We start from the raw sequence: 15,832 nt of genomic DNA, 5'->3' as shown, positions 1-15,832 counted from the left end.
CCAAGCCAGTTGCAACTTACTTAACAAAACCAGAAATTGCCAGGAAAAGCTCAGCAAGTCTGGCAGCATCTGTGGAGAGAAATCAGAGTTAACGTTCGGAAGGGTCACCGAACCGGTAGTGTTAACTCTGATTTCCCTCCACAGATGTAGCCAGACCTGCTGAGCTTTTTCCAGAAATTTCTTTTGGTTTTGACAACTTATTTAATGTAGCGTTTGGAGTGCGGAAACGCTTTGGCGAAGGTGCGTTACTGACCACCGTCCGTGCCTTACAACTCCAGCAAAGGTAGATCCGAGCAGTGTGTAGCACCAGTGAAAGGCTTGGGGGGGGGGGGGGGGCTGTCAGTGTAATTTGAAATCGTGTGTCGTGTCTCATCAGGAGTACTGTTGCTGGAACTTGGCCGCTCTAATGCTTCTCAGCAGGTGAAGCCTGGCCTGGATCCCGGGAATTTTCTGCCTTTTTCTTTTTCCCCTCCTCTGAGGCAGGAAATAATTTTGGGATCCAACAGAAATTTGTCCATATGCTTAAACCCCAGGTGGACGCTCGCTTCCAGGTTCCACAATATCTGGCCAAATGTTTTTATTTATTAATTATTTTTTTACTTGAGGATGTGAGGGGGGAATGTGAAACGCTGGCTTGGCTAGTTACATGTATTTTTTTTCGATATAAGTTTTGTTTTAAGGTTTCTGTGGGGGTGAACAAAATGAATCGATGGCTCTGGCACAAGTGGATCGCGTGGCTTTTTCAACTCAGTGTCCAACTGCTCGCTCCCCACACGAACCTCCCAACCCATTTGGCCCCCTGTTACGGAGCCCACGGGAAACGTGCAGGGCTTTTGAACCCGTGATCGCTCGCTACCCAAACACTAACTGCTTTCACACACTGCCTGAGCTTATGGCCATTCAGCCCACTTGTGTGTCTGCTTTGGAATGGGCCCAGTGCATCTTCAGTACACACTCAAGATGCAGCCACTTTACTGATCTCCTCAGCTTCTGCAGCTTATTGGCTATGTGTATCCACCTCAGAGCCAGGGTGCCTTGCCATGAGAGTGCGACACGGGAGGTGTCAGACCTGACGTCCAACAGGGTGCCTTTGGCACTATATTAACTGACATTGGAGTTCCTGCCAATCCTCCCTGCGTCTAGTCTGTCCAGCCCTCTTAAGAATTCTACGCGGTTCAATTGGATCCCCCTCTCGTCTCTCTAAACACTAGCAAATACAGGTCCAGTTGAACCAATCCAGAAATGAGAGGTTGTGGTTTTAGGGAAATAGGTGGAAGATTTAAAAACAGGAGAAGGGGAAGCTAGGAAATGGTCACCCACTCATTGGGAAGCCAGCACCCGTAAAGCTGTTGATCCGATCATATCGGGTTGATATTCCCAGGAGATTGCTTCGCATCAAGCTGGTTGAAACCTGTGTGATTGCGGGACACCAAACAGTGCTCAGGGGAAATTCTGAACTTGCAGAAGGCGCTATAGAAATGCAAGTACTTGTGCCGAGTGGGAGCCCGGCCAGTGAAGGTCACCGAGCTCCGGTAGGAAGCCTGGCTTGCCCCCCCCCCCAGCGTGCCCACGTTCAGTCACATGTTCAGCCAGACAGCAAGCTGTTGGGCAGATTGGGGAGTCTAACCAGCAGAGAACTCCTCTTAGCCCCCCTCCACGGCTGGGTCAGTTCCAGTGTGAGGCAGATTTAAAAACCAAAAATAAAGCCATCTGTAATAAAGGAAGCAACACCCATTTAAATACTTCTCTAACCCCCCCCCCCCCCCCCCCCACCGGAACCGTTCCTAGCTTCCCCTCCAACTGTTCTTCAATCTTCCACCCGTTTCCCTAAAACAACAACCTCGCTTTTGGATTGGTTCAACTGGACCTGTATTCGCTAGTGTTTAGAGGGACGAGGGGAAATCTGATTGAAATGTGTAGAATTCTTAACCGGGCTGGGCAGACTAGATGTAGGAAGGATACTTTGCCTGGTCGGGGAATCTAGGACCGGGGTGGGATGTTATAGATTCAGGACTCAGATGAGATGAGAAAACATTCCCTACCATAGGGAGCAAAGTCATTAATCCAAAGATGTGCAGTTTAGGTGGATTGGCCATGCTAAATTGCCTGTAGTGTTCAGGGGTGGTGCAGGTTAGGTGGATTAGTCTGGTGTAAATGTAGAGTAATAGGGGAATGGGTCTGGGTGGTAAACGTTTCAGAGGGTCGGTGTGGACTTGTTGGGCTGAAGGGCCTGTTTCCACCCTGTAGGGATTCTATGAATATTAAAGAAAGAGTTGCATTTTTAGCTATTGAAGGTGTCAAGGGATACAGTGGGAATGTGGCGTTGAGATAGAAGATCAGCACAGAGTTATAGAGATTTATAGCACAGAAACACAGACCCTTTGGTCCAACTCGTCCATGCTGACCAGATATCCCAACCCAATCTCGTCCCATATGCCAGCACTTGGCCTGTATCCCTCTAAACCTCTTGAATGGTAGAACAGACTAGAAGGGCCGAATAGCAAGCTCCTGTTCTTATTTTGCATGTTTCCTGTTTCTGGTGTTTTGTTTGGCCTTCCCTGTCTCGCCTCAGCTTTATGTTTCTGCTTCTCAGGGAGAGATCCTGCTCCTTCCAGCACAGCACATGGTGTCGTCAATTTGGTCCGACCACATTGGAATGGCTCGGCGACCGTCCTGGTGGGAAGAACATTCTGGAACAATGTGTTGACCTGGGAGAAAGGCCTGTTGATCGTTGAAGCGGGACCTGCCACGGGCTGGCCTGCCCTCCGAGCGTACCACACTGACCGCCGCAGACCCGGCAAGAGTGGATCTGGGCGGGACGGCCAGCAGGAAGGTGAGGAGGAGGCTCCAAGCCTGACTCACCTCGACGCCCAGGGGGCGGCAGTCATGGTGGATGTCGGGGGGAAGCCGGACACTCAGCGCACGGCCCAGGCCCGGGCGGTGGTGCGTCTGGGTGAACGGGCTTTCCGGCTGCTCAAGGCCCAGCGGCTGCGGAAGGGGGACGCCCTAGCGGCTGCCCGCCTGGCGGGCATCTGTGGTGCCAAGCTGACCGCCCAGCTCATCCCGCTGTGCCACCCGGTCGGGTTGCACTGGGCCAACGTGCAGCTGGAGCTGGATGAGGCTCGGTGGGCAACGGTCGTCACGGCAACCTGCAGCACCTACGGCAAGACTGGTGTGGAGATGGAGGCCCTGGTGGCGGCCAGCGTGGCGGCTCTGACCGTCTACGACATGTGCAAGTCTGTCACTCACGACATCATCATCGAGGAGGTCAAGCTGCTGAGCAAGACAGGCGGGAGGCGAGGGGACTTCCACAGGGCCAACTGAAGGGGGTGCACGAGATGGTGCTCATCCTCGCTCATTTGTCACTGCACCAGAACCCATCCCCTTCCCCAGCCAAGTCCTGGAGTTAATATTTCAGAACCCCCTCACTCTCTCTTCACTCAACGGTCAAATACAAAGCCCCTCACCATTTTTTTTTTAACCTTTTTGGGGTATTAATTGCACTCTCTCTCAGCAGCCTGTCTTTTGTGAAAGAAGCAGGTGAGAGAGAAATCGGGGTCAAGGTGGACGCAGGAAACAACCTGTTCCAACAGCATACAAAATTACTTCTTATTGAGTCCAGAGGTGCTCTTGCAAGCCACCTAAAGGCTGTTACAAATTTCTCCCCATCGCCCCATCACCTGCAGCATTTTCTTCGTCTCTTCACCCCCAACCCACCCTGTAAGTAACCCATGTTTTTCTGATGATTAATGGCCATCGTTGCCTTTAATGGCCCATACATCAAAGGTGAGGGAAAGGGTTTGAGCTAAATCCAAGTGGGATCAGAATCTGAGATGAAGCGTTTTACCTCCCGCGCCGCCCATCTTTCTCCACAGATGCTGAGAGCATTTACGGTACTTGTTATAAACGCACATTGTACACCAAACCTGAGGCAATTTTCAACAGAGAAACAGCAGAGCAGCAGACTTGGGGCCAAGTGGGACTAGGTGACAGAGAGCAAAATCACCATGCGCAATGGATCGTGTCCTTTTCGGGATTTTAAGGTCGCTCGTCGACGCGTGAATACCCCTATCCAGCGAAACCACAGCCGGATGATCTTAAGGGAACCGTAAAATATATTGTGAATCAGAATCTCGGCGAGGCAAGGGATGAGCTGGGTTTATCAACCGTTAGACTAGGCAACCGCTCATCACTTGTTGTGTGAAGCGTGCTCTTTAATTTTTAGCACCCCAATCTACCCACCACCTTTTAAGTAAGTGATCTAAAGTGATATACTTTATGAATAAAACCGTTAAAAAAAAAAAATTTAAAATCATTAATTAAAACTATTAAAATACCTAAAACTTATTAAAAAACATCAATAGAAGAAATTAAGAGTCCATAAAAATCCGTAAAAGTTCAAGGGTCAAAGACAAAACAAGGGTTGTGATATTCTGTGCAAAAGATTTAAATTTCGAGAACCCGAGGTCTTTCATCAACTCAGTGTTCTTTTCGAACCACTTCCCTCGGGCTCCTAATCACAAAACTGTAAAAGGATATCATTCCTCCACCAATGAGATCCATTATCTCTCTTCCTAGATGTTTATACTTGTTTATCTTTTCTTCCCACGCCGATTCGAGGGAGTTGATCTGAGGGTCTGTTCTAATAGTCGCATCCACAACAACCAGCTGGTGTTCTTTCTTAAAAATTAGATCCAGTATCCAAAGTTTCCCGCATCATCCTTAATTCTCGGTTCTATATATACTGTCCACCCATTCTTCCTTACGTACTTAACTAATTCTTCTGCAACTCTATTATGCCTTTTGACCTTCATGTTTTTAACATAAGGGCACCACCCAGAGATGTGCGCAAACGTTTCTAACGTATCGTTACACCTTCTGCAATTCTTCATATTACATGGCCTTCCATACGACATTGAGGCTCTTATTGGATATAAATTTGTTCTCAGTAAAATCGAATTAATAACTTTAGACATCTTCTTATATTGTACTTTGGTCAACCAACCATTGGATATCCAATCATTCTTATAATAATGAACCCCAGCCCCTTGACAGGGGAGGGCCATCCATCTCTGTATCTCAATACTTCTCCAGTTAGCATAGTTGGTACTGCTAAACTCTTCCATCTCATCTTGACTAGCTTCCCTGATAGTATCCTCTTCACCCAATCAACGATTAATATTCGGGTTCCAGATGTTTTCCACCACTTTAAGTTTACTCAATTTATACATTTTTACTGCCACACTATCACCCTCGAACCGAAATGATGCATGCAAAATTTCGTCCTTGGATTTCTGTAGCATCCCATACTTGCTCACTATCGAGATTGGAATAAAGGTTGACAGTCTATTTAAGGCAAGGCCACCATCCCAGGAGTTGGCATATAATACTCCATCTGTGATGGATTGCGGAAGGTGTAAAATTTCTTTAACTGCACTTTTTATTTTATTATCTAATTTATTAAGATAATTAATAGAGACTTCAGATAAAACTAAATAATAATATAGTCTAGGAATAAAATATGTTCTTAAAATTTCTACTTTTTGAACTGGTTTTAAGGGGGATCTTTTTAAATTTCCTAACCATATATCTAATTGGCTTTCCCAGTTTGATTGGCTTACGCCAATCCACGCATCTATCTTAGCACCTAAATATTTATCCGTACTACCTGACTCTATAAACTGTATGCTCCCTTCATTTAATTTCCAGTTAATTTTATCATTATATATAATTGTCTTATTTTTATGTGTAAAGTAAAAACCTTTTGTTTTCTTTATATTAACCTCCATTCCCGTATTTTTACAAAATTTTTCTACAAGTTTAAGATTATAAACCATACCATCGTACGATTGACTAACCAACGCTATATCATCTGCGAACGCTAATGTTGCGCAGTGATAGCTGTTCCTATCTATCCCTAAAAATATTCCTTTCTTCTTCTCTTCGATGGTACTTATCCGAGGGTCCATTACAATATTAAAAAGAATCGGCGACAATGCATCACCTTGCTTAACCCCTCTTAAAATGTATTTTTTCCAGTTTTACTTTTAAAACCTTCCACTTGAGTAAAATTATTATCATATAAATTTGTAACCAAATTAATAAATATTGACGGAAGTTGGAGTCTCTTAAGAGCTGTTATAATTAATTTGTGGCCCACTGTGTCAAATGCTTTTGCTAAATCCACGAAAACTACCGCTAAATCTCTTATTCTTTTTAGCCCCATTAATAATATTTTCCAGGATTTTGATATTTTCCTCGCAACCTGCTACACCAGCCATAAAGCTCTTTTGTCTTTTATTCAGATTCATTACTTTACTTAGTCTACTGGCTACAATATTAGTAAATATTTTGAGCATAATTGGTCCTATAGTTATTGGCCTCCAATTATTAATATCCTTCAACCCTTCTTCATCTTTGGGAATCAATAAAGTTCTGCTTATTTTCATTTGATCCAGTATTTTACCTAATTTCATTCAATAGTATATATTCTAGGAAGTACTGTAGACAATAGGTGCAGGAGTAGGCCATTCTGCCCTTCGAGCCAGCACCACCATTCAATATGATCATGGCTGATCATCCTTAATCAGTATCCTGTTCCTGCTTTATCTCTATAACCCTTGATTCCACTATCCTTGAGAGCTCTATCCAACTCTTTCTTAAATGAATCCAGAGACTGGGCCTCCACTGCCCTCTGGGGCAGAGCATTCCACACAGCCACCACTCTCTAGGTGAAGAAGTTTCTCTTCATCTCTGTCCTAAATGGTCTACCCTGTATTTTTAAGCTGTGTCCTCTGGTTCGGCACTCACCCATCAGCGGAAACATGTTTCCTGCCTCCAGAGTGTCCAATCCTTTAATAATCTTATATGTCTCAATCAGATCCCCTCTCAGTCTTATAAACTCAAGGGTATACAAGCCCAGTCGCTCCAGTCTTTCAGTGTAAGGTAATCCCGCCATTCCAGGAATTGACCTCGTGAACCTACGCTGCACTCCTTCAATAGCCAGAATGTCTTTCCTCAAATTTGGAGACCAGAACTGCACACAGTACTTCAGGTGTGGTCTCACCAGGGCCCTGTACAGCTGCAGAAGAACCTCTTTGCTTCTATACTCAATCCCTCTTGTTATGAGGGCCAGCATGCTATTAGCCTTCTTCACTACCTGCTGTACCTGCATGGTTACTTTCATTGACTAGTGTATAAGAACCCCCAGATCTCTCTGTACTGCCCCTTTACCTAAATTGATTCCATTTAGGTAGTAATCTACCTTCCTGTTGTTGCTACCAAAGTGGATAAACATCCATTTATCCACATTAAACTGCATCTGCCATGCATCTGACCACTCACCTAACTTGTCCAAGTCACCCTATAATCTCCTAACATCCTCCTCACTTTTCACCCTGCCACCCAGTTTAGTATCATCAGCAAATTTGCTAATGTTATTACTAATACCATCTTGTATATCATTAACATATATTGTAAAAAGCTGCGGTCCCAGTACTGATCCCTGCGGTACCCCACTGGTCACTGCCTGCCATTCCGAAATGGAGCCGTTTATCACTACTCTTTGTTTCCTATCAGCCAACCAACTTTCAATCCAAGTTAGTACTTTGCCCCCAATACCATGCACCCTAATTTTGCTCACTAACCTCCTATGTGGGACTTTATCAAAAGCTTTCTGAAAGTCCAAGTACACTACACCTACTGGATCTTCCTCGTCCATCTTCAGAGTTACATCCTCAAAAACTCCAGAAGATTAGTCAAGCATGATTTCCCCTTCATAAATCCATGCTGACTCTGACCTATCCTGTTACTACTATCCAGATGTGTTGTAATTTCATCTTTTATAATAGACTCCAGCATCTTTCCCACCACTGAGGTCAGATTAACTGGTCTATAATTTCCTGCTTTCTCTCTCCCACCTTTCTTAAAAAGTGGTATAACATTAGCCACCCTCCAATCCGCAGGAACTGATCCCGAATCTATCGAACTCTGGAAAATAATCACCAACGCATCCACGATTTCTCGAGCCACCTCCTTCAGTACCCTGGGATGTAGACCCGGGGACTTATCAACCTTCAGACCTAACACTCTCTCCAACACCAATTCCTGGCAAATATAAATTCCCTTAAGTTCAGGTCCTCCAGCCACTGTTACCTCAGGGAGATTGCTTGTGTCTTCCCCAGTGAACATAGATCTGAAGTAACAATTCAATTCTTCTGCCATTTTTTTGTTCCCTGTAATATATTCCCCTGTTTCTGTCTTCAAGGGCCCAATTTTAGTCTTAACCATTTTTTTGCCTTTCACATACCTAAAAAAACTTTTACTATCCTCCTTTTATATTATTGGCCAGTTTACCTTCATACCTCATTTTCTTCTCTGCGTTTTTCCTTCTTAGTAATCCTCTGTTCTTTATAAGCTTCCCAGTCCTCCGTTTTCCCACTTATCTTTGCTATGTTATACTTTTTCTCTTTTAACTTTATATGTTTCTTAACTTCCCTCGTCAGCCACGGCCGCCCCTGCCTCCTCCAAGGATCTTTCTTCCTTTTTGGAATGAACTGATCCTTCACCTTCTACATTATACACCGAAATATCCGCCATTGTTCCTCCACTGTCATCCCTGCTAAGGTATTGCACCATTGAACTTTGGCCAGCTCCTCCCTCATAGCTCCATAGTTCCCTTTATTCAACAGAAATATTGTCACTTCAGATTGTACCCTCTCCCTCTCAAATTGCAGATTGAAGCTTAATGTATTATGATGACTACTTCCCAATGGCTCCTTCACTTCGAAGTCCCTGACCAATTCTGGTTCGTTACACAATACCAGATCCAGAATTGCCTTCTCCCTGGTTGGCTCCAGCACCAGCTGTTCTAAGAATCCATCTCTGAGGCACTCCACAAAGTCTCTTTCTTGTGGTCCTATACCATCCTGATTCTCCCAGTCTATCTGCATGTTGAAATCCCCCATAACAACTGTAGTAACATCTTTGCGACAGGCCAATTTCAGCTCCTGATTCAACTTACATCCGACATCCAGACTACTGTTTGGGGGCCTGTAGATAACTCCTAAGAGGGTCTTTTTACCCTTAGTATTTCTCAGCTCTATCCACACTGACTCTACATCCCCTGATTCTAGGTCCCCCCGCGCAAGGGACTGAATATAATCCCTTACCAACATAGCCACCCCACCCCCTCTGCCCGTCAGTCTGTCCTTACGATAGCACGTGTAGCCTTGAATATTCATTTCCCAGGCCCTGTCCACTTGAAGCCATGTCTCAGTTATCCCCACAATATAGAGTCTGCCAATTTCCAAAAGATCCTCAAGCTCATCCATCTTATTTCTAATGCTTCGTGTATTCATGTATAGTATTTTTAATTTGTTACTGCCCTCACCCTTCCCATCAACTCCTATTTCACTCAACCTTACAGGATGATCCCTTTCTGAGTTTTCTGCCTCATTGATACAGTTGTCTTTCTTGACTTCCCTTGTTCTAACTTTCCCTTCAATTTCCTTCTTAAACATCCAGTTTGTCCCCCCCCCCCCCCGCTACTTAGTTTAAATGTAGCTGTGTTGCAATAGCAAACCTGCCTGCCAGAATGCTGGTCCCCAACCTATTAAGGTGCAAACTGTCTCTCTTGTAGAATTTATGCTTACCACAAAGTATACCCCAGTGATCCACGAATTTAAATCCTTGCTTCCTGCACCAGTTCCCCAGCCACACGTTCAAGTCCATTATCTCCCTGTTTCTGGCCACACCAGCCTGAGGAACTGGAAGCAAACCGGAGATGGACGTCCTGCTTTTCAACCTTCTTCCTAGTTCTCCGAAGTCCCGCTGTAGTATATTCCTCCTCCTCTTCCCGACATCATTTGTGCCGACATGTACTATCACCTCTGGCTCTTCACCTTCGTCCTTGAGGATTTCCTGCACTCTGTCTGTGATGTCTTTAACTCTGGCACCAGGAAGGCAACACACCATCCTTAAGTCCCGCCTGCTGCCACAAAAACCCCGGTCAGTTCCTCTCACTATGGAGTCCCCTATTACCACGGCTCTGTGCGATGTCCGACTCTTCCGCTCTGCCTCCACGCCAACCTTTGACAGACCTGGCCGCCTCGCGGACTGGCAGTGTCATCTGTCTCTACTGTTTCCAAAAGATTCAACTTGTTCCTGACAGGTACTTCGCCCGGGGTCTCTTGCACCTGTCTCCTCTCTGCCTTCCTCATCTTCTGCTCTCTCCTGGTATGGTCGGTATAATAACCTTTCTGAAGGTCTTGTCCAGAAAGATCTCGTTCTCTCGTTTGAGCCTAAGGTCCTCGAGTTCTTTCATCAGCGCTACGATATGCTCTGTCAGTAGCTGAATGTGCACACACTTTCCACACATATACGAGCCAGACACAACAGAGTCGTTAACCTCCCACATCAAGCATGTAGCGCACTGAACCAGCTGGGCAGTCATGTCTTCACCCTCTTCAACTGTGGCGTAATCACTTCACTCAACCTCCTTGTCAAAGACTCCTGAGCTAAAGCCTCACTCTTCAATCCGCAGGAACTCCCTTGGACCCTCTTTTTGGGGCAAGTCTGTGGACTTTTAATTTAGGTTAGAGGAGGGGGGAGGGAGGGAGGGAGGCCCTACTTTGTAGGACCTGGGGTCTAGAACACACCCACTCAAATAACAATCACTTGCCTTCCCGACTGGCTTTGCGCTCCGACTTTACTTCCACCCAGCTCCCGCCGCTCTCTGCTGCGAAATATTAAATATCTTCACTATCTCCTTTCATGTTACCCTATCTGGCCCTGCAGCAGTTTTTACATCCATCGCCTTAATGGCATGATTTATGTCCTCTACTGTCACAGGACCTGTCAGAGTCTCACTCACCGATCCCTCCCCTTGCCTTTTATATTTGGCAAAACCTCTCAAGTTATTTTTATCATTAGAGTTAGTTAATCTTTCTTTATAGTAGTCTTCTAATTCTTCTTTACTTAGGGGGCATTCACACCTAACTGGAGCCCCCATTAGGGTTCTTGCCAGGTATTGTCTCTTCGTTTTATATAAAACCTGCCTTTCTTTAAATTTACCTTTCTTTTTACTATACCTTCTCTTAGCCTTATTTTCCTTCCTCTTCATTCTTGGTCCACTATCCCTTTGCTTCAAACCTATTCGCTTAATATGAGTCTCCTTATCTTTATCACCTTCCTTACTCGTTCCCAATTTATCCATTATCCTACCCATTATATTCTCAAATTCCTTACTAATACCTTTACTCCCTCCCATATCATCCTCTACTATTTTAATTAGTTCCGTTAGTGACTTACTCTTATAGTCTACTTTATCCATAATATTATTACTCTCTTGATCACTCTTTTCATTTAATCTTTCTTCCCCTACTTCCCTATCTCCCGATCACTATCGTCCGTTTCATTACTATCACTCATATTAAGAACTACTTCTTGATCTATACCTTTATCGTCATCGCGACTTTTACCTTTCTTATTTAATAACCTCCTTTTATCCGAGATTTGTTTTGCCATTTTAGAACCTAATTTCTCAGCTATAACTGTATTAATATTTTTACAGCCACTAAATTCTGCTTCTAATTATTGCAACAATTCTACCTTTTCATAAGACCATATTCCCCTCTTACTACCCTCCTTATTTTCTGTCTTATTCCTACTCTCTACCTTTCCTGTTTTCCACTTCTCATTTCTTAAAATGGGATGCGCATGCCTTTCATGTTGCCCCAATCCTCTGGCAGTCTTAAATTTTAAAAGGACATAATTCGCATTGGTACAGTTTCTCTACCTCTCCTTCCTTATTATTATTACTATTATTACGACTGGTATCATTACTATTACTTTACCATTATTGTCATTCTTAGAACATTTAGGATAGTGGCATGCTACAGCTTGGTAATTCCCTCAAAGTCTGTGAGAAGATTTATAGCTCGGGTGCTCGTTGTTGTGGTTCTATTTGCCGAGCTGGGAATTTGTGTTGCAGACGTTTCATCCCCTGTCTAGGTGACATCCTCAGTGCTTGGGAGCCACCTGTGAAGCGCTTCTGTGATCTTTCCTCCGGCATTTATAGTGGTTTGAATCTGTCGCTTCCAGTTGTCGGTTCCAGCTGTCTGCTGCAGTGGTCGGAATATTGGGTCCTGGTCGATGTGCTTATTGATTGAATCTGTGGATGAGTGCCATGCCTCTAGGAATTTCCTGGCTGTTCTCTGTTTGGCCTGTCCTATAATAGTAGTGTTGTCCCAGTCAAATTCATGTTACTTGTCATCTGCGTGTGTGGCTACTAAGGATAGCTGGTCGTGTCGTTTTGTGGCTAGTTGGTGTTCATGGATGCAGATCGTTAGCTGTCTTCCTGTTTGTCCTATGTAGTGTTTTGTGCAGTCCTTGCATGAGATTTTGTACACTACGTTGGTTTTGCTCATGCTGGGTATTGGGTCCTTGGTTTTGGTGAGTTGTTGTCTGAGAGTGGCTGTTGGTTTGTGTGCTGTTATGAGTCCTAGTGGTTGCAGTAGTCTGGCTGTCAGTTCGGAAATGCTCTTGATGTATGGTAACGTGGCTAGTCCTTTGGGTTGTGGCATGTCCTCGTTCCATTGTCTTTCCCTTAGGCATCTTTTGATGAAATTGCGCGGGTATCCGTTTTTGGCGAATACATTGTATAGGTGTTCTTCCTCTTTTTGCAGTTCTGGTGTACTGCAGTGTGTTGTGGCCCTTTTGAACAGTGTCTTGATGCAACTTCTTTTGTGTGTGTTAGGGTGGTTGCTTTCGTAGTTTAGGACTTGGTCTGTGTGTGTGGCTTTCCTGTATACCTTTGTGGTGAATTCTCCGTTCGGTGTTCTCTGTACCATCACGTCTAGGAATGGGAGTTGGTTGTCCTTTTCTTCCTCTCTAGTGAATCGGATTCCTGTGAGTGTGGTGTTGATGATCCGGTGTGTGTTCTCTATTTCTGTGTTTTTAATGATTACAAAGGTGTCATCCACATATCTGACCCAGAGTTTGGGTTGAATTTGCGGTAAGACTGTTTGTTCTAACCTTTGCATTACCGCTTCTGCTATGAGTCCAGAGATGGGTGAGCCCATGGGTGTGCTGTTGATTTGTTCATATATTTAGTTGTTGAATGTGAAGTGGGTTGAGGCACAGGTCCAGTAGTTTGAGTATGCCGTCTTTGTTGATAGGTTCAACGTCCTGCTGTCTGGTCTGTATGTCCAGCAGGTTGGCTATTGTTTCTCTGGCTAGGGTTTTGTCGATAGAGGTGAACAGTGCCGTTACGTCGAATGAGACCATAGTTTCTTCCTTGTCTATGTGTATATTTCTGATGATGTCCAAGAATTCCTGTGACTGTATAGAGTGTCTGGATCTGCTGGTCAGGTGTTTCAGTTTCTGCTGTAGTTCTTAGCCAGTTTGTGTAATTCCCTTCCCACTCACATTTACTACATCTAACTCTAACTGATTTAATTCCCTTACATATCTTTAAATGCTTCCTAAACCTCCCTGTAGGAATATAAATTTTATTACAATAATTACAGTTAAAATTGTCTACCGGGTATTTAATTATTACCTCTATTTTATCAGTTTCCCTAATTATTGGGTGGATAATCCTACCTTCATACCTCTCCTCGCCTCTCTCTGATTCTCCATATCGACTAAAATCAAATGGCCCATTAAAATTCGAATTAAAAATTGTCCGGCTGTTAAATGAACCCGATGCAGTGGGGCCTTCTCTACTAGTCGTTATCTTCGAATTCTGTCCTGATCATTCTGGACGATGTTAACGACTTCCTCGTGCCTGCCCGAGGACAGCCTTGCCGGAATAATCCTTATAGTCTCTTCCGTCTGCGTCGAGACAGATTGTCCAGTCCATTTTTGGCTTGCACATTTTGCGCATGGTGCAGCCAATAGCAACGGTGCGGAGCGGTTATTTTCCCGGTCTCCCACCCAACCAGAATTTTTGGTATTGGCCATAATCGCCGCTGCCAAATTTTGTTTCTAATTTAGACCGAATGGTCACCAGCCGTCTCGTATCTTTTCTGAGGTCGTATTCGCCGGCCTGGTCCGAGTACTGCTCAAACGACTGAGAGAAACAATAAAACTGCCAGTGGCTGTATAGTACCGGTAAAATCAAGGATAAAATCGATGGTAAAACCACTGATAAAATCAGACTAAAACAACCTCTAAACAACTTAAAATTGCCTCCCTGTCAAAAGCTTCCTCTTACAGGCCGTTACCGGGGGGGACCACGAGGAGGTTCGACCTTACTTTGTAATCGATAAAATATGTACAAACGATCACAAAGATGACTACACAGGCACCGGTTGAAGACCAACAACCTTAAAAACACTGTAGTCACATCCCAAACAGATGGGATTTTTATAGTTGTTCTCTTTCGAAAGGGAGGTTAGGAGACAGGCGCTCGGATTACAAACGGCCTTGAGATATCCCAGAGTCCTTCACAACTGATGGAAGCGTGTTTGCTGTTATAGTCCAGGGGATGCTTATCCAGCGGTTTTGAAGCCCAAATATGAGAGGGTAGGGACGCCATTTGGTGGGTGATGAGACAGTGGCAGAGGGACCTGCAGAGGAGGATGGCATTGGAGGGCTGGGGCAGGTGAGGCTGCCCCCTGCTGGATGGGCAAGAGTGGGTCAAGGTGCTGCAGTTCATTTGGTTGGCTCCCATACCCTCTTGGATATGCGCCAAAGGCCCCAAGGAGATGCACAACTTAGAAGTTTTGGATTGTAGGAGGATGATGAGATAAAACTCAGGAGTTACACTGGAAAGGTGGGATATTGTGCAGGGAATTTTGATTGGGCTTGGTAAGGGGGTAGAGAGTTAAAGGGCCATGAGATGCATGCACTCTGTTACTGGTTGAGGTGGGAAGGGAGAGGCTAAGGGCAGTAGAGAGATGGTTTTGGAGTGACTGAGTGGATTAGTCCCAGTTTTCCAGCTTCTCAAATCCCTCCTGTTGCTCCAAGTTGTGTGCGCTGTTCCCATGGTGATCGCTGTTCCTGCTAGAGTTCAGCCTCCCGCATCTTTCTAAGTCACAAATTCCACCTTCACTGAGTCAGTTCCCATCGTCCAATGAAGCCGGGGGCGCGGTAATTTTTGTGTCCTTGCTATGTCGGCATTAAATGCTGTGATTCTGTCTACTTGCCTGTTGTGTCCAGTCATGTTTATAATGTGTTCTAATTTTGAGTGAGTGAAGTACGTTGTGTGAACTGCCTCCACGGAGAAAGTGATGATTCAGCAACAAGATGTTCAGCACTAGTTTTCCAAGGGAATGAGTTTATCTTGGAAATCCATACGGAGGATCCTCTGAGCGTGTGTGGAAGTTTCCACCCCACCGTGATCCCATCGGAGTGAAATCTGAATGGAATGTTGCTCACAAGAGTAAATCTGTGGAACTCTTGGCCGTAGAAGTTGAGTTAGCTGTGCTGTACTCCTCCTATGAATCATGTTTGTAATGTCCCGAGAAGTTGCTTCCCCTGGACACTCTGTAACTAATAATAAGGAAGATAGACTGAGGCGGCAATTGAGACATGAAGGAGGAGGTTAGATGTAATATTTTCACATACGTAGCTCATTATTAGAGCATCATATCCTTTACTCTTGGCACCATTGTGGGTGAGAAGTTCACCGCTGAGAGGAAATTAAATAAGTATTTGAAAAGGAAGATTATAAAAGCTATATAGGGAGCAGACAAGGCAAGTGAGATTGGAGGAGACAGCTGCAATTGGAGCTAGAACTGCTTGGGTAATGCGAAGGGCCACCTCCTGTGATGTGAATGGAAATAATTTGCAGCCTCTTGAATTGAAGCCAACTGAGATTGGGGCA

The 15,832-nt window shown here is 44.7% G+C and overlaps 1 protein-coding gene across 4 annotated transcripts in view; it reads left to right on the top strand.

Annotated features, from left to right (window-relative positions):
* The window catches only part of mocs1 (molybdenum cofactor synthesis 1), a 48,671-nt gene extending 33,524 nt beyond the window's left edge, over positions 1 to 15,147 (top strand). For 2 of the 4 annotated variants that reach the window (XM_087983436.1, XM_087983439.1), the window contains one exon: positions 2,594 to 15,147. In XM_087983436.1, the coding sequence (XP_087839562.1) occupies positions 2,594 to 3,324 (731 nt within the window). In that variant the 3' untranslated portion in view covers positions 3,325 to 15,147. Of the gene's footprint in view, positions 1 to 2,572 lie in introns of all 4 variants that reach the window. The other 2 variants (XM_087983430.1, XM_087983449.1) reach the window with 2 other exon arrangements.
* The last annotated feature ends 685 nt before the right edge of the window (positions 15,148 to 15,832 follow it).

This window comes from Chiloscyllium plagiosum, unplaced genomic scaffold, assembly GCF_037043375.1.
Source record: "Chiloscyllium plagiosum isolate Xiang-an unplaced genomic scaffold, Cpla_swu_hap1 HiC_scaffold_3, whole genome shotgun sequence".
Classification (NCBI taxonomy): domain Eukaryota; kingdom Metazoa; phylum Chordata; class Chondrichthyes; order Orectolobiformes; family Hemiscylliidae; genus Chiloscyllium; species Chiloscyllium plagiosum.
This window is presented reverse-complemented; position numbering and strand designations above follow the sequence as displayed.